Source organism: Opisthocomus hoazin, chromosome 11, assembly GCF_030867145.1.
Source record: "Opisthocomus hoazin isolate bOpiHoa1 chromosome 11, bOpiHoa1.hap1, whole genome shotgun sequence".
Lineage (NCBI taxonomy): Eukaryota > Metazoa > Chordata > Aves > Opisthocomiformes > Opisthocomidae > Opisthocomus > Opisthocomus hoazin.
The window spans coordinates 16593748-16616910 of NC_134424.1; the positions used below are offsets into that span (position 1 = coordinate 16593748).

General features: G+C 43.6%; 1 protein-coding gene across 3 annotated transcripts in view; it reads right to left on the reverse strand.

Moving 5' to 3' along the window:
* Positions 1-559: 559 nt before the first annotated feature.
* The window catches only part of USP4 (ubiquitin specific peptidase 4), a 43871-nt gene continuing 21267 nt past the window's right edge, over positions 560-23163 (reverse strand). For 2 of the 3 annotated variants that reach the window (XM_075433089.1, XM_075433090.1), the window contains 12 exons: positions 21021-21245; positions 18147-18230; positions 17279-17373; positions 8017-8208; positions 7367-7455; positions 6200-6415; positions 6054-6124; positions 5335-5450; positions 4368-4517; positions 3539-3642; positions 3220-3308; positions 560-3097 (listed from right to left, as the gene is read on the reverse strand). In XM_075433089.1, the coding sequence (XP_075289204.1) occupies positions 2996-3097; positions 3220-3308; positions 3539-3642; positions 4368-4517; positions 5335-5450; positions 6054-6124; positions 6200-6415; positions 7367-7455; positions 8017-8208; positions 17279-17373; positions 18147-18230; positions 21021-21245 (1533 nt within the window). In that variant the 3' untranslated portion in view covers positions 560-2995. Of the gene's footprint in view, positions 3098-3219; positions 3309-3538; positions 3643-4367; positions 4518-5334; positions 5451-6053; positions 6125-6199; positions 6416-7366; positions 7456-8016; positions 8209-11572; positions 11677-17278; positions 17374-18146; positions 18231-21020; positions 21246-23163 lie in introns of those variants that run through there. The other variant, XM_075433091.1, reaches the window with a different exon arrangement.

Genomic DNA, 23163 nt, shown 5'->3' on the forward strand with positions numbered 1-23163 from the left:
GCAGGACTGACAACCCCCCAGATTCCCGGCACAGGCGCTGAGGCTAAACGCACACAAGCCTGCTGCATTGAACTTCCTCGGTCTTTTCCAGCCTGCTCTCCTATACCTGTTCAGGTTGCCTTGAGGAGGAAATTGCAGCAACTGTAGGGCAACTATTTCAGTGGTACAGCCACGAGCAGCCCCGATACCCCTGGGGAAAATGGACCAAGGGAAGGTCAGTACCCCGCCAAGACCTGCAGAGGAAAAGGAGTGATGAGGAAGCCATAGCTGAGCCTGCCCAGTGCCACAGAAAGGCAAGGATGGGCCTTGCTACAGCACCAGGTATCAGCAAGCCAGCGCCGCAGGCGAGGAAAGGCACCTCTGGAGCGAGCATGGACTCTCAGATGCACAGAGTGGTGCGGGCAACGGCTGCTTTCCTCCCAAAGCCCCACTGCCAGAGCAGGGCTTGGCTCCACAGGACTCACCCTCCCCAGCTGTGAGAGCTCCTGGAGCACCAGGCAACCCCACAACCAGCAGTCTCAGGTCACATAACAAAAGCTGAAAATACAACAAAACCCAGTTTCAGTGCAAACCACTCTTTAATTTTCCTCTTTGTACAACAGAGCCAGCCACTTACAAAGTGCTAGTCTAAAAAACAGGTCTGGTATTACAGCACACACACACCAGCCAAAGCCCATCAGCTCAGGGGCAGAGAAAGTAAGAGCTGGACTGCTTTTTCTGCAGTACAACAGAGTCTGTTCAGCATCTGAGCATCGGAGATTTAGCCCCACTGATGCATTTCTCACTGTCAGCATCGGTAGGGAGGTCAGAAGGAAAACAAAGGCTATTTCAGATTGAGTTTTCTTTTAAGAAGGTTTTTTACTCCCCTCCCTTTCCATTCTTCCCCATTTTGGAATGCCCACATGATTTTCTTTCACGGTAAAACAAACAACAAAATGCTGATCAGAGTAATTCAGTGCAGTGCTACAGCTAAAAAATTGCTTTTTGGATGCTCCCCCCAGTAATGAGGAAAAAAAACCCAGAAATAAAATATTAAGAGTTGTAAAAATCCCAAACAACCCCAAAACCAGAACAGCAGAAGCAATTAAGCAATCCTGATCTCAAAACTCAAATTTCAATGCTTTAAAAGCAAAATTCCGCAGAAGAGGATCACACCACCAGCACGCAGCCAGAGGCAGCCTTCCCTCCTCCTCCGTGCCTGCCACTGCCCCGGCTGCGGGGCCGCATGGCGCTGCCCTCCCTCCCCACCAGCAGCCAGCTGGGCTTGGCCCGGCTGCAGCACAGCAGAGGTGCAGGAACAGGCACACAGCAGCTTCCTACGGGGCTCGTCACTGAGAGCTGCAGAGAGGGAGCTGAGCTGGCGTATTTGGAGTTAAACAGATGACCGCTGTTATGCTAACCATCAGGGAAGGTTCTGGTCAGCAACAAAGCCACAGGGACTGTGCACAGAGGAGCAAGGGGCTGCAAGCATGCATTTTTTGGGGGAAAAAAGCAGGGCAGTAGCCTGTCTTGGCCTTTTGCTCTGCCAGCACTCTTGGCTCCAAGCAGGAAGAACCCTCCTGTTTGGTTCATCGCCTTGAGCTAGATCTTTCCCTAAAAAACACAGACGAAGGCTCTAGATTTTTCCCCATTTTTCACACGGAAGACCAGTTCTCCACTGAGGACTGACCTGTTCCTAGCGCTCACAGGAGCGCTCGTTCAAGCAGAAAGCTGGACTTGAGTCCTACAACTAACACAGACAGCAAAGGAGGACAGAGGGAAGAGCATTGCCAGTTGCACCAAAAGGACAGAGCAGAACTATCTGAACAGCTAAGGCAAGAGAGACATCAGACAGGACTGTCACACCTGCAGCCTCGCAGAAGGTGGTGGGCTGGCGATCTACAGGGCAGTACTGGAAGAAGGAGGAGAAAGGCTGGAAGAGCAGTCCAAAAAAAAAAAAAACAAACACCAAAAGATGCAAGCCAAAAGGCTGAAAACTCACACAATCCATTGCATTGGGCTGCCATCCTCACAGGTGACAGCTCTGGGGACAGAGCACTGAGCTTTGCTGGAGAAAAAGCTCCAAGAAGTCAAATAAATGCGCAAAAAAGGGTAAAAATTCTGTCCCTGCACAAACCATAGGAGAGAAAGTGGAGGCAGAAAAGTGCTTACAGAGCAGCCTGGAAGTGAGGGGTGTAGCAGATGGATAGAGAGAACAAGAAATGGCTAACCTTACAGATGATTTTTTTCTCTGCAGAAGCACAGGGGCCAGAGCAGCCGTATCCTGCATCGCTGTGCGGATCAGCCTGCGCATAGACCATACCATAGGCAGGCGGGATGCGCTTCCGGTGGTTTCCTACATGACAGGATTCAGTGTTCACATGAAAAAGGCTGAGTCAAAATCGCCCAGAAGAGCCTCAAAGGACACAAGAAAGAGAAACATTTGCTGCTTAGCAAGGGGACCAAAGTGTGATGGCAGAGACTGCAACAGACAGGCCAAACATACCAAGACTTGAACCAAGCTTCCAGAAAGGGCGCAGCAAGCCTCCCTGACACAGGCAGGGCCCAACGGCAACACCAGAGAGCTGGCAGGAAGCCCCCAGGCCGATTCACAGAATCACACCCACTGTGCTCCTTGGCAGGCCCCTGCGAGGCTCAGCTGTGACCTGGCCCCCAGCTCAGGCTGCGCTCTCCCAACCCCAGCTACAACCCTCAGCCCAAGACCCACAGCCCCAGCCCAGCTCAGCCCCGACCCCTGCCTCTAGCCACACAGCTCAGCCAGATTTTAAGAAGAACTTTATTGAAGCTCCAATATATATTATTTTTGGCCTCTAAATACCCAAGTGTCAGCACCTATTCCTGGCTCTCCAGTGCTATTTTGCAACCCCAACACTGAGTCTTTCAGTGCTAGATATTCTGCTTGACTCCTACAGAAGGAAGAAAAATCTTCAGATGCCTCAGGCATGGCTTTAGAAGAGTGACCGCTAACATGGTGGCCGAGCGCTGGAGGCGATGTTTAGTTGGTATCCATGCCGTCACACTCTTCTTGGGTAGGAGATGGGGCAGTACGTTCCTCACTGTTTCGGCGCTGATAGAACAGCACATACGCAGCTTTTGTCTACCAAACAAAGAAAACAACCATCTGAAACAACCCACACAGCTTGGCTGGAAAGGTAACACCCAAAGCAGGGAACCACACTTTCAGCACAAACTCAGATTAGCCTCAGGCCAAATACTCACCACTATTTGGTCTTCTGAAGCCACCGATACGCTGCTGTCATCAAAGTAGTACCACTTGTCATTCACTTTGTTCTTGGCGTAGGCAGTGTCTGCCAGGAGAATAAACGGCAGCTCAGTACTCCAGGGCAGACCAGTAGGCAACGCCACGCCAGCTGCGCTGCACCAGCGACACTCGACTCCAATTGAGTGTGCACGAGAGGCCAGCAGCTTGTTTGACATTAACTACCCCAAACCTAGTTCTTCACCAACGCACAGAGCCCTCCCAACACCCCCTGCCTGTAGTTCCTTGCATACAAAGGACACAGAAGCAATTACTCACAGTGGCCTACTCCCATGGCTCCATAGTGATTGGAAACTGCAATGAGGTCATACACATATGAGCCTGCTCTCGGGTCGCAGACAAACTCGGACATGTTTAAACCTCTGGAAGGAAATCCAAAAACATCAGTACACCAGTAACCAGCACTTTTTAGAAAGTGAGGTGTGACACCAGCGAAGCTCTGCAGGCAGGCAGCACTGGTGGAGAAGTGCTGCACTCTGCTGCGCAACAGCCAGATGTTATTACTGTAAAGATCAGACGCGCTACCCCTCCCACAGAGGGCAGGTCCTGGTAAACACACCAAGAGCTGCCAAGAGATTTACAGGGAGGTGCTGAATAAAAGACAGTTTGGAGCATCCCTGTGTAGGCACGAAAAGTGAGATAGGAGTAGTAAGTAATACACATCTTGCAGCAGCATGCTGACAAGCAGAAGCAGCACGATGAGGCAGGCTTTCATCTTCTACTCGTGCAATCCTCAGTACAAGTGCAGCTCTGCCCAACAGATTTGCTAAATTCTCTGTAGAAGTTCTCTTGGTTCAGCAGAATCACATGGCTTTAATCTGATTTCAGAAAAAACAGTACCTGCTAGTAACTATTGCTCTTTGAGATGTGTAGAACTGATTAAGGTTAATTTTAACAACAACAAAAAAAAACACCACAAAAAAACCAGCGAACTCAACTCATGTCTGCTGTCTTGCAGGCCAAACCCAGAAGACAGAAGTGTTCCAGTGACAGCTTTAGTAACAAGCCCACCCAACAGTAACATCAGAAGTAGATTTCTCCTGACCAGCTTCTTCAAGCTCGTCCTAGCTTGAGGGGAGAATCCTACCTGATAGGGAATTCCACAACAGTGTCAAGTTTATCCCTCCAGTATCTGCTGTATGAGAAACGTTTTAAATGCACTACCAAAATCCTGGGCAAAGACCACAAGTCAAACTTCTTTGTGGCCTGTTGATGTTTCTTACAGTTCGGGCAATACCTGAGGAAGGAGTAACAAAAAAGGAAATTACTACATTAAAAGAAAAGCTTCTGGCCTTCCACTAAAAGATGCCTCCATAGTGCGGTACAGTTCCTGCCTTACAGAAGGCATTTTGGCTGTGGAACATGCAGGCAAACACACTTCCTCAGAAGTTTCCAAACTGCAACTTGCTTTCACTCTACAGATAAAATGTTTAAAGGCCCCATTACTACCACCTGATGCAGCTCAAACAGGTAGCAGTCGCAAACACCTCTAAAGCATGTAACTGGCAATTAATAATAAATAATCACCTACCACACTAAGTTATTTTCTTACACAGCTAGCAAACAACCTCCAAAGATCTTCTGCACATACAGTAACCACATTTCGGTCCCTTAGGATCTGCTGTACCTAGCTCCTTTGGTCTAGGGATTTTTGGTAGGGTTAGGAGCAGGTCAAGACTGGTTCAAGCTAGAAATAATACAGGACTAAACCCTAATGTAGCCAACTGCTTTCATTCTTTATTACCACAACTGCTTCTTCTGACACTGTCTGGAAGACAGACGTATGCTGGGGAATTCAAAATAGCCTGATCTTTCAAAGCTACGTGTCCACTGCCACTTTTTTTTTTTTAAATAAAGACAGGAAACCAGTACTTTTTAACAACCCGTATCTGTAACCTACGGAGTCAATGACTAAACACAGAGCTGACAGAATTCTCACATATGAAGACAAAAGGACAGACCTGGGAAATTATCGGAATCCCATGACACATAATGTGAACTCAGATAGTTACAGCATTTTACGACAAACGTGGCAGAAAGGCAGAGGGTCTTACCACGGGTCATGTTCACCAAGTGTTTCCATAGTAGTGAAGAGCTCTATGCAGTCTCTGAGGGCTACCACAGCCTTCTTCTTCTGTGGTTGTAACATACTTCCGTGTTTTTCAAATGCCTAGTGAGAGATGCATGCTTTATTCAATTCCACGTAGTTTTTAATACTTGACACTACGAAAAGGAACATGCTCACCTTCATCATGCTGCCTATTTCTGTCCCCTCCTTCCCCACCCACACACTCATCTCAAGCTTCCAGACACTCCTTTCTTGCGTTCCATAAGAGAAAATATAGTAAGTTCTTACTTCAAAGTTGGTGGGGTTTGGGGTTTTTTGCAAAAGAGTAGCCACAGGTTATTCTGTTATAAACCACGATCCAGCAGAACTCTCACAGAGAGAATACTGAGCTGTCTACTAGGCTCTATGAATTTGGTTTCATGTTTCTTTCAAGTTTGTGGTGCTTGTTTTGTTTGTTTTGCTGAGTAGACTATGAACTAGACTACTGAGCTTTGAATATAAAATGTCTACCTTTCAGAACACACAGGAAACAGCTCAGCAATTATGGATCTATAGACCTTACCACTAAAAGATTTTAACTAAACATATCTCATGCTGATGACTCCAAATTTTATGAAGGGAGCCAACACCTACATTTCACCATTTATCTTTTAAGTACCATGCAAGTTTACATATAGATTATTTACGAAAAGAGCATACTACAACCTGTGCCTCCTGCTCATCATAAAGTAGCCTCCGCGTATCAGAATCCCAGTCAATAGCAAGCGCAGAAAAAGCTACAAGAAAGAAGAAACATTTATTGCAAAGGTATAAAGAGAAGGAAGAAAAAAAGATAGCAAGGCAGTAATTACCATTCAGTTTTAACATTTTCCCTTCTACAATGGAGTTGATCTCAGAGGTCCCAGAGGAATTCACGAGGCTAAAAGTGAAATGTTGCTTCTTGCAAGGCTGCACGTCTCTTGCTGACTCGATCTGCATACAGCCCTCAGAGTGGCAGGGATCAACTTCCTCCAGCTTTTCCTTGCCTTCCTGTCCACTGTCCTGATGCTCCATCTCTTCAATGTCACCTGGCAAAATTTAGAACAAGCACAATGTTAAAGAGCTAACGTTTAGACTGACACCTCACATGGACAGCTGTTTGCATGAGCCTGTTACAACACACACTGATTACTCAGAAAGTAGTGAAAAGACATGCAGAAAAAGAAATCTGTGCTTGCCAACCACTACATCTCAAGTTGTATTTTTTCCTTTAGCAGATGTCAGGTAACGTGCTAGGGTTTATATCCTACTATCAGACATGACGGAGAGTGCTCAGTTCACAGCAGGTTAGCTATCACACCTTCTGCTAGCACACATAATAAAGAACCCAAGGGAGAATCAGCAAGGTTGCAGTTGGGTGTCTTTATGGAAGGGAATATGTAAGTCTCCAGGAAAGTTATTAATATTCTTTGGAAAAAATAGGTAGATTTTTTCCCTATTTAAAATTTCCAATTTAACTTGTTTCAGTTGTTACTCTCACAGCAGCACAAGTGAATCATTTCTAAGAGGAAAGGGAAACATGCATCTGCCATCAGCGTTAAAAGCTTAATTGTAAGCATCTAACCTAGGAATAAGGCCTCATGATTCTAGGTCCATCAATAGAAAATATTTCCACTTGTTTTTCTTCATGCCTAACAGGCTAGTTTTCATTACCAAAGCGCATTTTAGAAAAGGAGTTGCCTCTGGAGGGAGGCACTTGAACACGCAACAGGGAAGCAAGGACTTCCCTGACACTGGTCAAGATGAATGCACACCACACCTTGTTCTCCTGCTGCTACTTACACACATCTGATCTCCCTTGGAAGGAAAATGGTCTACAGTAAGTCTCAACACACAGAAATCCTATACAATAGCGTGGTTTGATAATTGTGAAAAGACAATCTGCCAGAGCTTAAGCCAAATACACACAGCACAAATCAAATGCTAATAAAAAGCTTTAATTGCTGAAAAGCTTCCAGCCGATTCTGAAAGGCCTTTACCTTCAACCACACCATTGGAGCCATTGCAGGTTCCTTTGCCTGGGCAGGGTGTAGAGTATTCTTCCCCCAAAGGGAGTTTCACATAGCGGCTAAAGAGAGGGAATATGTTTATCACAGAATCATACCAAAGCTGTACATCAGATCAACAGCACCCCTCTCCATCATCAGTTCTTGCTGTCCAATCCCCCTCAGCAAACCAGAACCCACCCTGTACAGCACCATTTACAGGCCAAGAGCGCTCAGAATGAGTCAAACAACAATTCAGCAAGTGTCTGTTCTCACTACTTGGACCAAGTTTCACTGGCAGTAGACAGAAAAGGCAAAAATAAGCTACAGTGGCCCCAAGAGCCCTGAAAACATGGCCTGCATTCTGCTCCTGATCTGTTTTGCAACACCAAACAGATATATTTCCCAGTAACTGCCACCAGCATTATTTTACAGCCTGCTTTTACAGAGCCCAAAAAAACAGGACCTTGAAATGTCCCTGGGGCCTCCCGACACCAATGCAAAGCAAATCCTGGCTGATGTGTTGCACACAAATTCCAGACAATTCTTCCCGCTAACAAGAACGCACTAACCCTATTACAGTGAAGTCGAGTAAGTGACCACCAGAAATTTGCACAGGATTCAAAGGTGCAGGCATGACTTACCTGATCTGCTCCAAAACCACACTGTACAAGTGATCCACGGTGAGCTTGTGTTTCGGCACAGATATTAATAGTGGCTGACCAAAGAGTATGGTCCCTGAAGTATTGCTGGATTGCCTCATTGTCTTTTCCCGAAAGTAAACAGAGAGAGTAACATACTCTGAGCCATCCTCACTTGGCTTGCAAACTTCGTATCTGTTGGAAAGACAGGTATTTCCACAGGTTATTTCCACCGCCAAGAAGCACAGCAGGTAGAACCAATATGAACTCAGTCCAACAAGTCTCTGCGCCAGGTCCTCCTGAGAAGGACAAAAGGGGTCATACTCTGTCTCCATGCTGCAGACAGAGCAGCTTCCCGAACGCTTCCCATGGCTCACAATGGCACAGGATACATACCTACCACCGACTCGACTGCTACCTTCCCTCTGTCTTTATTCCTAATTCACATCCCTACTGCCACTCACCTCTCAAAATATTACCCTGACAACTACATGTCACCTCAACCAGATCATGGCATCAGTGAAAAATACCAAATGCACTTTAAAATCCCTCAGTGTTTGTTCCCTCTGGAGAAAGAGACTCTCTTGATACCTTGGGTCTTGCATTCTCTCAGCCTCTCGTACAGTTACTGGCCTGAGCTCACACCACTGAGCAGCCGACATTTCAGAAAACCGAGAGTTTGGAAACATCTGCTTCACAGAAAAATCCAAGGACAATAAACACACAAGAAAAACATTCTGGAAGGAAACAAACAGCTCTGGAGAACAGTGAGAAGACTGAGACACAGCTTGTGCTACTGGGTGAAACAGCAAATGAGACATTTGCAGATGTCAGAGTCAACAGAAACCACGTGGCCCAACACTATCACATTGTTTGCTTCAGAACTATTAATTACAAAAGATTCATTTTCAGGATGTCAAGTCACACTGCTCTTACACTTTGCAAGTCAACTGTCCCAGACTTATCTTAAAACTGAAAGAGAAAGAAAAATTTCATGAAAGATGTCACTACGCGTAACGACCAAGACCACAATCACATATCTGAATGTCCTACCTCTTAACAGCTCTCTTACATTAGAGAAGCCACTACCCTTCTCTCAAGAGCCAAGAAACATTTTTTTATTCCTGTGTTCAAAATGCCCTTGTAGAGCAGGGAGGAAAACAAATCCCAGAGTTGTACTTCTCCTCCATCCTACTTAAACAAAAAGGGATCCCAGCCTGGGGCTTGCACCGAGTCAGGGGAGTACAAGGAGAAAAATATCCTTCCAGAGAGGCCCAGCCCAGCCCACCAAGAGTGTTACAGATCCAAGTCAGCATAAGACAGTCCAAAGCAAAAGGCTGTTGAGGTTTGAGGCTGTCAATGCTGTTCAGCTGGACACCAGCACTGGATACAGTTCACACTTTCTAAAGTTTCCTGAGAAACAGCACCACAAAGAAGTGAATTATTTTACTTGGCACTGTTTAAATAACAAAAGACCATACTCAGTCCCAGAATATCATCTATGATTAACTCCAGGTCCTATGAGACCCTTAAGCTGGACTCCTATACAACAGATCAGTACACAACACGCACACATTCCTTGACATTCTCACACCACCTACCCTGTGCTCTGCAAGTAGCAGTGAACACAGCCGCCACTTACACTCCACTCTCAGGCACTTGAATGAAGCCCTGCCCATGCAATGGAACAGATGGGACAAAGAAAAAGCTATGTATTACCCACAAACAGTTGTCACTCATCACAAACAGCCAGCATGTTGTACACCTATAACACTCTGCGAATGAGCGTCTCGCACACTTCTCACTGAAACACAACAAATTTGGTTACTCAGGTGCCCCTCTACCCGCTCCACCCCAGAATCGCTTTTACACACTAGTACTTGAGGCAGACATGTCAGAATCAGGATCTGTCATTTTATGACTTCTTGAGCAACAGCCATCCCTTCTAAAACAAAAATCTAAGATAAGATACTTTATTTGTAGTTTCAAGCAGGCTATAGAGCTGATACTGGGAATTACTGGAAAATACACTGTAATTCTGTGTCTTACAACTTAACTGAAATAATAGAACATAAAGATGATGCTACCCCAGACTACACAACATGGGTTTAGAAGTCAGTCATTAGCTCAGCTGCCACCACACTGCTGGGTATTGGCTAGTTGTCTTATACTCATGAGAACTCTGAAGTGTCTGAAAACTGCTAAGCAATAGGGTAGGACTTGAATGGTATTCATCAGCATTATGAAGGCTTCAGGTCTGTGGCTATAATTCAGAAGGGAGGCAGTGAACAATGAAGTCGGTAACGTTTGTTCCCTCACAAACTGAAGTTCAGCAAGTGCATAGGTGCATGAACAGCTACAGAAAGACAACGCAGAGCTACGTGAAAGGGCACTGAAAGCAAAAAACACTGAGCTAAACACCAGGCTAATGTGTATGTTGTATATTTTGAAACACTCCTTCCCAAGTGCTAGCATCTATGATACTAATTCCAGCTGTAAAACACTATGTGGATCACAAGTCAGTCTATAGCAACAACCAAGAAAAGAAGTATATTTTATCAGAGAACAGACAAGGGCAGGAAAAAATACCATTGCAGAAGCCGAACAGATCTGCCTGAACAGGATTACTACTGCACACCAACCCAGAGATGCTGCTGTGAAATTGCAACACATTCAAAAGCTGACAAGAAGAATGAACAAAGGACTGGAAAAAAACTGAGTGAAAATGCTGCACATATTCTGATCTCTCTAGGAAGTGGAAACACTCCTAATGTGTTTACTTTATTTCATAATACAAGCACACATACAAACAAGTAAACTAGGAGATAAGAGACTGCAAATGTAACTTTTTCAGACAACAGGTAGTTTGCCCTGTGGAAGCTGGTGACAGGATATTGCCAGTCTTACAGGGGAGCAAGATGAAAAAGGATGAGGGAATTCAACCAGCAAGATTTTTTACAAAGCTTAAAAAAAACCCACAAGCTCGTTTTGGAAAGGACAAACACTCTAATTTCAAACAAGGAAAGACAATTTCAGCAAGTGAGAATAAACTTCCTAGATCAGTCTGTCACAAGTCCTCACACATCTCAATCATTTCATACAAAACTACTGGATGAGCTGGTTTGCTGACCTAATGAACTCAGTTCAGTAATTGTTGCAGCCTCAGTCACTTTAACAAACCTCACATTTCTGCAGCCAGTCATGGTTTTTCAAGATCATGAACTCATCTAAACGTAACACAGCATGTTGTAAGAGAAGGCAGAAAACATGGTATTTATGGCAAACTGAATATATCTTACTCAAATATGCACACTTCTATAGGTTAAAGGTGACCTGCAAATCAATTTGTGAAACTTTTATCAGTGTAAACAATACATATTATATTATATGCCCCATTAGCCAGGCTAAGAGAACAGGGGTATCTAGTTTATCCATCATAACATTTTTCTTCTTAGGCCTTAAGAACTAAGAAGAAATACTAAGCGATACCCTTAAAATGGGCTGTGGAGTCTGTTTTCAAGTGGTGCTTACCTGACCCCTTGTAGGCCGGCTCCAAGCTCCAGCAGGATCCCTGGGTGATAGGATATCACCAGCATGGTGCATGCGTGGGTGTTACATTGGAGCGGGAGCCGGATGTCCTAGTGGGGCTGGACTTCCCAGAACCTAAGAAAAAGAAATAGTAAGCATTTCGGTTACGTGCCGAATGCTGTTCTCTGCTTAGCCTGGAGAATGAGAGCATTCAGCACAAACACTGAAGTAATGTCGTCAAATTGATTTGCAGACCACCTTTACACAAGTGACTTTCTGCTTATTTGCCACAGATCTCCCTGTCCTTTCGCAGGAACAACATGCCTTGGCAGAAACATTTACAACGCTGTGAGAAGCGGGCTAGTCCCACTGTTCTTTGGCTGCACTGCCCCTGCACATCCTGACAGAGATCTTGGTTCAAGTCTTATCATCAAACCCTTCTATTTCTGCAAGCATCTCACCTCTCTCTGATGCTAAATATTTAACACCTCTTGTACCAGGACTACACTACGTTTCCAAGCCTGTCACGATGAGAAAGACATGAGAGCACAGCCTCGTGAAAGAACAGGCTTGGAGAATTCTAGCCTCAAATTCTCCTCCCCTTTCAGGTGACCTGGAGAAGAAAACGTATAGTTTTGTCCTTTTGTGTAAAAGGAGCCAGGTTCATTCTGGGACACATCTGAGAGTTAGTTAATGTCACTTAAATGTCAAGAAGCCCAATAACACCCACATTTCTTCTTTTTGAAGTTTTACTATCAGAGAGCACAATAGGTAAGGTAATACACCACAAGAGTTGACGAACCAGAAGCTGAGGAGCTGAAAGGGAAAATATATCTTAGCCATCCAGCGCAAGCTTTTTTTTCCCCCCAAAAAAAATTAGTCTATTCAGCTTAAATACCAAATGAAGTCCAGTTCTTATACCCCCTCCCCCCCTCAAGACTGAGCATCTCCCACCACTTCAAAGGGACATGAAAATTCACAATACATGTCTGAAGATGTCCAAGGTGCCCTGCAAAAATCACAAAGCTGAACATGTCTTCTCTTATATACTTACGGTGAAAACAGGAAAAAAAATACAGCTTTTCTGACCACTGAAATCACCTAAAAAATGTGCAAGTTCAATATCCTATACATCCCACATACTGCACAATTCACAAATACTCATCAACAGTACAACCCGGACTACAATATCTGTGCCTGCAGACCGTGCTGCCTGTCAAGCAAATACAAGAAAAACAATAAAGCACATTCCAGGTACGCTATTCCTTCTGCAATGTGTTGTGCGAGTTCCTGCTCAGTGACATTTACAACCGAAGCATTTCATGGAAATTGATATTCTGCTCAACAGCCAACCAATACAGAGGACTAAATCAAAAGTCAAGACCTAACAGACATTGGTGTCAAAAGCAAGACAACCAGTACAAAAGTACTAGTGGTTTTTTTTTAAATCACATCCCTGCTGGGGCACAGATCTTCTACAGTATTAGATTCTTCCTTGAATTTTTAATTGGGACACATGTTGCCAGCTGGCTAGTGCACAACAGCCTAAAATCAGAAGTCTGTTGAACCAACGGGGATATTGTTGTCATATGCAGACCCAGGACTAGTTACTGCTTTCAGCAAAGCAAACCTGGCAACATGCTGCAAGAGACTCACCATTTATATTTAAATTTCTCAGCCCTGAAACAACTTAAGGTGATGTTAAGAAATATACAGAAGGGAAGAACTGCCAGTTTAAGTTATTACAAGACCCTAAAGCTTCAGAACCATTGAAACAACTGATTTCTGTTACAGAAAACAGTCACTCCGGTGATCACAGGTGGAAGATCTGCTGGACTCTGAGCAAAGTCCTAATTAGAATGGGACAAAGAGAACAAGGAACAAACGAACAATTTGATGGCAGCTGCTCATGAAATCAGAGCCCAAGGGCCTTGTAGCTCCCCCTTATCACTCATTCTCTGTATTCTCAGACTCTCAGCAAATAACCGCAGACAATTACTAACACAACCTTGGTTTGCTTCTGCCAGTGGAAGGGAGGAGTAATTCTCGGGTGAGGAAACTGTTACACCATTAAATAGAGGATTTACACACTAGCACGAGTCATGGAAGCGTGCTGTCTTCAGTTTAATCGCAGCTTCTCTCATAATTCTCTAAGTGCGGCTATCAGGAAGGAACAAACGAAAAGACCTGTGAGTACACCCAAATTCAAACATTAAGCAGCAAAATCCTTCAGTAAAACACCTCAGAAGTCAACAGGACCCACTGCACAGTCTGCAATTTTAAAATGTAAGTTTGGGGAATGTACACATGAGAAACCCATTTCTGAATACGCTGTACTGATTTAACTCTATTTTGAATTGCTTACTTCTTTGCACTTCGCTTTCTAACCAGTGAAAGAAACTTTGCATCTAATTATTTAAAACAAGCAATAAAATGTACACATTACAGTTTGCCAGCAGGGAAGTCCTGCCACTGGACATTACTGGAAAATAAGAACAGATGATCGGTATGTAAAAGGGACAGGATCAGTAAGACATGAATTACGAAAGAGTCCAAGTACACGAGACAGTGAGTATCACACCAACTGAAATACAAGAGATGTTCTGATTCTAGAAAACACCTCTTATTTCAATACAAACGATTAACTAATGGTGCTCAGTCACATCCCAGGTTGCATATTATATGTCAACTTTAAATACATCTAGCTTAACAGTACCTAAGAACACACCCTGCAAAAGGCGCCACGATTACCTGATATCCCTCTCCAGTCTGCCTCTCCCACCTAGTAATTGATGTAACTCTCATTTAGCTTTGCTGCAGTGAGCACAATATCCTGAAATGATGCAGTTTTCCTATCTGATTTATTACATAAGAATTGCTACTAAAAACCTCATCTTTTCTGTAACTTCTGTACTCCCAGAATAGAAGCTGATATGTTGTAGTCTTACTACGCAAAGCAGTTAAGCGATTCAAACAAATCTTAGGAAAAAACACGTTTTCAAAACATGGTAGGCAAGCAGCTTCCAGCAGGTTTTTTCCTTGCTTATAAATCAATCGTTATCTTGTCAGCCCAACTTAATGCTTTAGACAGCCTTCTATTTTTTTTGTGGCAATATCCAGTATAAATGTAGTGCAAAAGCTTTTCACGGGGTTGCATGACTTACTGAATCTTTTTCAGGTTGTTATTTGTTTCAACAGTGAAATTTGGGTGCAAATACTGCCACTGTAAAACATTACACAGTTATGCTTTCTAATAAAAGGCAGTTGTTTCCCTTGATTAGTCGATACACAGACAGTTTTCTTTCAGGAAGAGGAGAGATACATTACTCAGCGTAACCAGTGATACACCCCACAACCACACCAGCACTCAGCACAAGAGGATCTTTTCCAAGCTGAACATATTGTGGACTATGCAGGCATACAGAGCTATCCTTCACGTCATAAGAAACAAGTCTTTTCCTGTCACTTCTCTAAAGAATTTGCCATAATTTAAAACCAAAAGATCAAAATGCTTTTTAGTGGGCACTCAAGTCTTCTTCATTGACTTTGGGGAAACAAAATGTTTCTCAACTATACATTATTTCAGTTGCATATTTTTAGTTTCAAGTGGAAGCAAGTTTATTCTTTAGAGGTGGAAGATTCTGAAAGACTTAAGCTTTTCTGAAGTATTTTTTTCTTCCTCCATTTAATAAAGAGTCTACACTCACAGCCTGCTCACCTCAGGCTCTACAAGCAAGTAACAGCAAAAGGGTAAAAATTCCTGAAGAATCACTCAGACCTGCAGTTCAGAAATCCTGAGTTGCAGACCCACCCTGATTGTTCCCCCTCTGCACCGATCTTAACACAAAATTGATGTACTGTCAATCCCTCCTTTCACACCCGCTTCAGCAGATACAAGACCCTAATAGATGGAAACAGAGTGGAATTCAAGAACCCTCACATTACTATTACCATTTATTGAATGATTTAATGAAATCTTAGAACACCCAAGAGCAGACTTCTTATAACCAGACAAGGTAAGCAGATTGTCCACAATAAAAAGTAATTACACATTTGTCTTTAAGTAAAAAATTTTGCTCTTTATGAACAAGTGTTTCTCTGTTGAATTTTTATGACAAGACTCCCTCTCAATAACAGAATGTTGGCTTTTAGCTGTAGGTTAGAGTATTACTTTATGTGCCTTTTTCCTGGCAGCATCACCCATTAAAGGGAGTTCCTATGAGTAGCTTTCTCCTAACTCATGACCTGGTGCCTGGGTGTTTGCTCTTACTGCACAGTGCTGAAAACATGTTAGAGGGTTTACACGGAAAAACAGGATTAGCAAGACTTCCTCCTGCTACCTCTACTCTTCCTTGGAGGGTTATTCTTAACCCAGGTCAGTTCACTCGCTATGACTGACTCACAGCATCACCTCATTCAGTTGCGCCTCCACATGAAAGGCAGTGGGGGCTGCAAAGCAAAACACATGGGGAGCTGCAGTTCAGCTAATGCTTCCCCCCTCCCCAGGGCAGAGTGAATTCAGACACAGTTTTCTGCAGAGGGATGTGCAACATGTTATGCCTGTAGGAATGTGGGGTAATTTTGTAATTACCATCATAATATCACACCTCTTGTTTTTTCAGTGTTTTACTAGCTTTGGAGACAGACTTACTTGCAATCTAACATTTTACAATACTCTCACAAAATGGGTTTCACAGAAGCCAAATGTCCTTCCTAGGCATCCTAACTGGCCACACCTTTAGCTGCAACTGAAGAAAACAACAACATGACAAGAATTTTCAGAAAAACTCAAGACATCACACCTCAGCAATGAGGTCACGACAGACACCACGACAGAACAGCACCAAGCAGTATGTTGCAGCATCCCACTCGGTGTGCACTGCACCAGAGTACATTAGTGCAGGACTTCACATTGGCACAATTTTATGGAAGCAACATCCTTGCACCGGAACATTCTCACACGAGGAAAACCAGACTTGTGATGAAGGGCTGGATTTGACCTCACAAACCCCAGGTTCAGTTGAGAGCCCCACAGTCCAATTTGCACTTCATGTGCAATCTTGTTAATTTTCCAGCTGCAACAGGGGAACATTACTTTTGTTTTCCTTACCAGATTTCACAGATGACTGGAGACATCTCATCCACCACACATGCGTAAAACATCAAGCACAACCAAATCCTCAGCTTTGCTGAAGTCCCTCACAACCATAGTTAAGACAAATAGCATAAGCACCAGTCAAGAGTCTATCAAGACCCTCCAGTCATGGTTAGCTGGGTGCTGTAACAACTACATTGGGTGTTAGGAGAAGCAGAGTGCAAGAGCTTAGACTTCATGCTATCCTAGTAACAGGCTTTCGGCTGATTTGGAACGTAGGAACAGTAAGCTTGAGCTTGCCCAAAAATGCCAGTGAAAGCATAACTGTAATCCAGACATAGCTTATCTTTGAAATAGGCTTGTAGAAAGTTCCAAACTGTAGAACACAGACCAAACAAAAAGTTCATTATTACCCAGGGCCATGACTTCCTTTGTATTAGAAAAACACCTACTAAACACTGCACATGCTGATCAGCTGCCAAGACAAGTGCTGCATTACTGCTAAGTCACACAAAAGGTCTACAGGAAGGCTTACGTTTTGAGAAACACAAAAAAAAGAAAAAATATGGGGTTTATATTCTGAAACCAAAGTGAATGTTTTGCAATATAATTTGCATCATGGCATCTTCCCACTTTACTCACACAAAGATGTCGTCTTTTGGCATGATATGATTTAAACCTTCATCCATTTGGAAGATTTTGTGGAATCGATGATTATACACGTCTGTCACCACCATCTAGAACAGCAAGTGATATTTGCAAAGAGATTATAATAAAAGCTTACATAAACTTAGGCAAACTAACTTCAAATTCAAGCAACAGTTCATTTCTATTCTTTCTTTATCAGAATTATCAGCACACCAACATCAGCGCTGTCTTCTATAACAGCACCCAGCAGCTAACCAGCTGTATTTCTTAAGATGTATCAGAAAAAGAAAGCAGGTAACAGACTGATTATACAGAGGTATTGAGGAGATACAATTCCAACAGCTGCAAGTCAGCCTGGTGGAAACAGCAGCACAGATCACAACATCAAAGTGGCAACAGGCTAGGATTTCAGGCACAGGTCTTTCACATCTACAATTAACTGAAATAAATCAGTGCTACACTGGCATCCTGAAAATACCACACCAACTACAAAACCATTCCCTGTGGAAAAGCTCACCTGATTCCCTTGTTATTAAAAGCATGTCCAAGAAGAGGTGGGCCCAAAACAGACATCAAACACCTCTCAGTACTAAGAAAACTACACTATCAGAAACCCTGGGGGCAGCGGCTAGCTTTCTGCCCCCTTCTCTTAAATCTGTTTACTGCAATGGAAGTATTAGAATAAACACAAATTGTTTCATGCACCTTTTTATTTTACAGTCAAAGAACAGCATCCAAATTTGTCAGGCTTTGGTCACTATTCCATTAAGTTCAGCTCATCACCTATCTAAAACCTAAGCCACCAAAATGCTTCAAGAAGAACAAACATTTATTAAAATTACCGTGCTGCATTTATCCTTACATTTTCTGCAGGAACATCAGAGAGTTTGGAGAGTGATTCACACAGATCCGAGATGGCCCCCATCATTGGCACCACAACCCGGTACTAGAAACAAAGTTAACATCATGCTTAAACCAGGCAAAAAAAACCCCACGCAAGGCAGTGAGCAAGAAAATGGAAGTAAAACCTTTAATTTATAAGAGTTCTGCTGAAGTTAAGGTCACAGCCACACACTTCAAGGTCTTCTGGATCTCAGCTCTACCTTACAAAGCAGGCAGCTGGAGGGAATGAAAGCGCCTTAAACAGCTGGCCTTCTGCATTGATCAGGGTCAGCGGTAGTAAAATGCAGAAAAAACAAAACAAAACAGAAAAAAAAACACCCCACAAAAAAAATTACCAGACACAGCAGCTTGCTCAGAACCTAAAACTGCTGTTTCTTTCTGTGACAAAAAACATCCTAGAGCCATTCCCCCCAGTGCCTCTGGAGGTCAGGTCAGAAGTCTTAACAGACAGGAAGGCAAACGTGTGCATGGACTGCACACAAGGATGGGCCCTCCTGAGCAGATCAGACCACTTAAACCTTCTTTCGACGGGGATTGTCATTGATACAGGCCATAGTTCACTTCTTTTAAAAGAAGTTCTGTTCTGGACATGCCCTCAGACTGAAACATATCCCCAGAGCTCACCTGGAACAGGACACACCATGTATTACACTGCTCTGGGGCTGGCTGGCAGGGAGTTTCTTTCCTTATAGCACTCTGTATGGTGTCACGTCTTAGATTTGCGGCAAGAAGTTGGAAGAGGACGCAGCCAGGTGTCCTGCTTTCAGCCAGGATAGAGTTAATTGTCCTCCCAGTAGTTGCCATGTTGAGGAGTGAGCGTGAGTGATTGGCTGTCTGGTCCTAGCTGCTGGCTGCCAAGTTAAAACTACAACACCAGGACAACTATCCCGAAATGCTCAAAGGGTACTCCACGCTATATAACCCGATGTTCAGAAATAAAAATTGTAGTAGAGAAAGAAAGGGGGTTTTTGGCTTCCAAGGTTACTGCTCAGACACTGCCTGGGCACTGGTCTGCTTGTGGGAAGTGGTAAGTGATTTCCTTTGCATCATTTGTGTCATTATTCCCACCTCCTCACTTTTTCTTCACCTGTTGAGCCATCTTTATCTCAAACTACAGGTTTTCTTGCTTTTGTTCTTTCTAATCTCTCCTCATTCCACCTGGCAAGATGGCACGGGGGACTGAGCAAGAGGCTGTGTAGGTGCTTGGCTGCTGGCCTGGGTCAATGCACAACTTACATTAAGCTACAAAATTATGATGGACACAGTCAATAAACCTTTCACATTCCTAAGCAGCAATATCTTTAAGTCAGAGGGAATGCTCTACCTCAGATGCTAAACACATGACAATCCATTGGTTCCACTTCCAGTGCTCTGAACACTTCCCTGAAGACAGATCCATGAGCTTTTAACATGGCTAAGTGACATTCTGCAAACAAGAATGTGCATGGGTGCAAGCACACAAGTGCATCAGAATACAAGCATCTACAGTTTGGTTTAACATGGCACCCTTCCTCCACCAAGTAATCAGTGCCATACGTTTTAGAGAAGGATTCAAAAGGCACTGTAGGTTATAGATAGGCACGCACTCAGAGAGAATTATGTGGAACATACTTGCCTTGACTAAGAGGAGTTATGTACCAACATTCACCAGGATCTCCTCAGTCATACTATCCATCTGCATATCCCACTGTGGTCATCAAAGGCTTTCAGTTCGCTTTCCCTCAGCACAACCCCCATGGCAGAGACACAACTCCTCCTTGTGTCACATACCAGAGGGGAGTAGTGGTGCACACCTCTGGCTTCCCAACCGGGAGATCACAGAATGCAAAAAATTGCTCACAGGGAGACTGAAGGTGGAATGTAGAACACGCACGTGGCCAACTTGTCTAAAAGAGCTCCAGGTAGCAGAAGTTCTGTTAATCTTGATTCTTTAAAGTAGAAGAATTTACCAACAGCATAGAGACCGAAAGGATAATCTTGCTTGTTTTCTCAACGAAACCCTTCTTTGTTCTTACCCTTTATAAAGTCTTGGTGACAAGAACAATTAGAGCTATCCTTGATCTCATAGTTGTACAAAAAGCAGGATGGAAATTTATTATGATTTCACCATAGATCCTTCTCCACTGTTCCTACCACCCCCCTCAAACTAACAGCATATAAACAAAGCACAGGTTTTACCATCTGCAGTTATAATCCACAGGACATACAAATATTGCCAATCAGTGCCTCCAAAACTACATGAGGGCCTCCAGTCATTTCGCTTGGGTCTCCCAGATCTTGTGCTTCTCTTGACATGCATGGCAAGTAAAAGGCTACTTTAAGTGTGTGTGTGCCACCCACAGGCCCATTTGAAAATAAAATAGGGGGAAAAAATTTGAAATAAGTCTATCTTAGAACTGAGCACACCTTAAGAGCAATCAAGTAATTTCTAATTTTTTTTCAAGAGGGATTGTTTTTCATTTCTGTTTGAAATTCAGAGGTGTTACCCATTTAGGTAAGTTTCACCTTTACATTTTCCCAGCTAACACGAGGTAAACGTAACAATGCAGACCCATTACTGCTTTCAGGGAGCAGTACATCACACAGGTAGTCTCACCACAGGAACAGGTAAGCCACTTCCAGCTGACCCACAACGCTAGTCTCACTAACCAAGATTTCACGAAGCCACCTGATTCCACATGTTCCATTCCCAGTTTTTACATGAAAAGGCCCATCCTACCTCACCCAAAGGTGGACATCAATGTCCTGTAGATTACCTGAAAAGTCTCAACTTTAATACCCAAGAGAAAGACTCAGACGACTTAAAGAAATCCGTGCCTTCAACATGCCTCACCTGGACAGGTCTACGCTGTGGGTCTGCATATACCAGGGTAACGTCCATGAGACGATCTCTCTTCCAGGGCAGTGGAAGGGTTAAGTAACAGAAGGGATCAAAAGTCACAGAAACTTTGGAGCATTTGGGACAAACAAGGGTAGATTTGAAAAGACCATGAAAAATATCCACAATGATAGAATCATTCCTCAGCCTATGGTTCTCCCAGGCCTCTTTTGCCACCTCCTATAAAAAAGGAAAAAAAATATTAAAAGTTATTTCTCACAAACACTTCCATAGCACGGCAAGCACAGGGATCAAAGAAAACTCATATCAGTGTGTTCAGCACAAGACACTGGGATTTCTTCTCAGTGAAACTAAGCCCTTGCATGAAATCAAATGTAATACAGCTATTTTAGCTGAGGGACACGGTCAGGTATTCCTTGGTGCACACAATGCCCGAAGTACGAATGGAGCCAAGGAGACAGTGACAGGGTTATACACTGCTCTTCTGGACAGCAAGCAGCTAACAAGATACACTCCACTCTCTCCTCCACGAGGAATGGACTGCTGCCCCCTGCTTTTGAAAGTCAGCTGCAGTTACAGCTTCCGTGAAAAAAAGTGGAGTTTTTTTTTCTTGGAAAATGATGGTTCATGTCTCACAAAGAAAGTATAAAAGGAGACAATTGACAGTCCCTTGAAGACTTTCACAATACAGCTTATAAACTCCTTACCTAAGGACATCTGACAACTGGCATTTGTCTATTCAATGCAATCAGAGGATCTTCTTAGCATTAGACTTAGTTTATGGTACAATACCATATATTTTATACACCTCAAGTGAGGTAAGTGCCATAGATACACACACTCTGCAATGCTACTGCCACTAACCAGGATGCTGAGATAGGAACAGAGTAACTAGCTCCAACAACTGCAGTGGTATGGATGGAAGGCAGAAAGACGTGAGCACCTCCTACATCAGGGGGGAGGGAAGTACCTAAATAAAATGCAGGCATGCTGGTCATCCTTTCCATTCCACAATTACCAGCATTTCTTGGAGAAAAAAAAAAATATTCAATATACCACTACTTGTGATGTTACCACACGCACTGTATTACGCAAGCAAAGGCAAAAGGCATGAAGTTATTGCCCGGTAAGAGGAAAAACAACTAGTCACATATGCTTCCTAAAAATAATTATTGCATCTGGCTTTTAGGGGCTCCTAAAGCTTTTTTCCACCTATTTACACTGGACTCTGCATTTGTCAGCACATTGCAGCTGTTTGTACTATGACAAGAGGTAAAAGCCTGATCAGGAGAGTGTGAGTTCACTTAATGAAAGACATTTCACCACTTCATGTCTCATTTTAACATGAGCATGGTGTTTGCCAACTTCAGAGGAACAAAGAAGTGTCTGCAAAGGGCTCATGCATCAGTATTGACCAGGAAACAGAGGACAGAGACAAGGTAGGAAGAAAAAAACAAAAATGAACAGAAGAGACTTTTCTGGCCTCTGTTGGGAAAATGGCATAAGAGAATTACTTTTCTCTATCTAGGTAGAGTCGGTGTTTAAATTCAAATTTAAATTAAATAAAGTGTGAAGTTGTGTTAGTATCAGTGTACCCATTTCCACAGCACCAGGAAGAAGAAAAATCAAGTCAGACCTCTTAAGAAGATGCAAGTAGTTCACTAAACAGTAGGAATTCATCAAGATCCATGGTGGTACCAAGTCACTTATGCCTTAGTTCTCTTTTTGTCTCAACCAGTGCTTTCATGCACTCTGTTCAGTCTGGTTTTAAATCAAGTTCACAGATTACATATGTGTGCTCCCTCGTGGCCTCTAGACAAAAGAAGTCTGGCCTAAAAGCTCATTTCTTCGGATACGCTGCTGCCTGCCAGTGAGACACAGGAATGGTTGCTTACAATCCCGTGCCCAGAGCACATGTTCAACCCTTATTTGAGGGGCACCCCAGCACCTCCACGCGAGAACGCTGCCAGTCCCACCAAAGTCCACGTACGATGGCCTGCACAGTAAGCACTCCCCTCAAACGAATGCTAAAACTGCTGTTCAGTCCACCTGGAGGAAGAAGGTGGGCCTAAGCAGTCATGAGGAACGGTTACAGGAGTAACTACAGCCTACTTATAGGTAGCTGTTTTGTTACAAG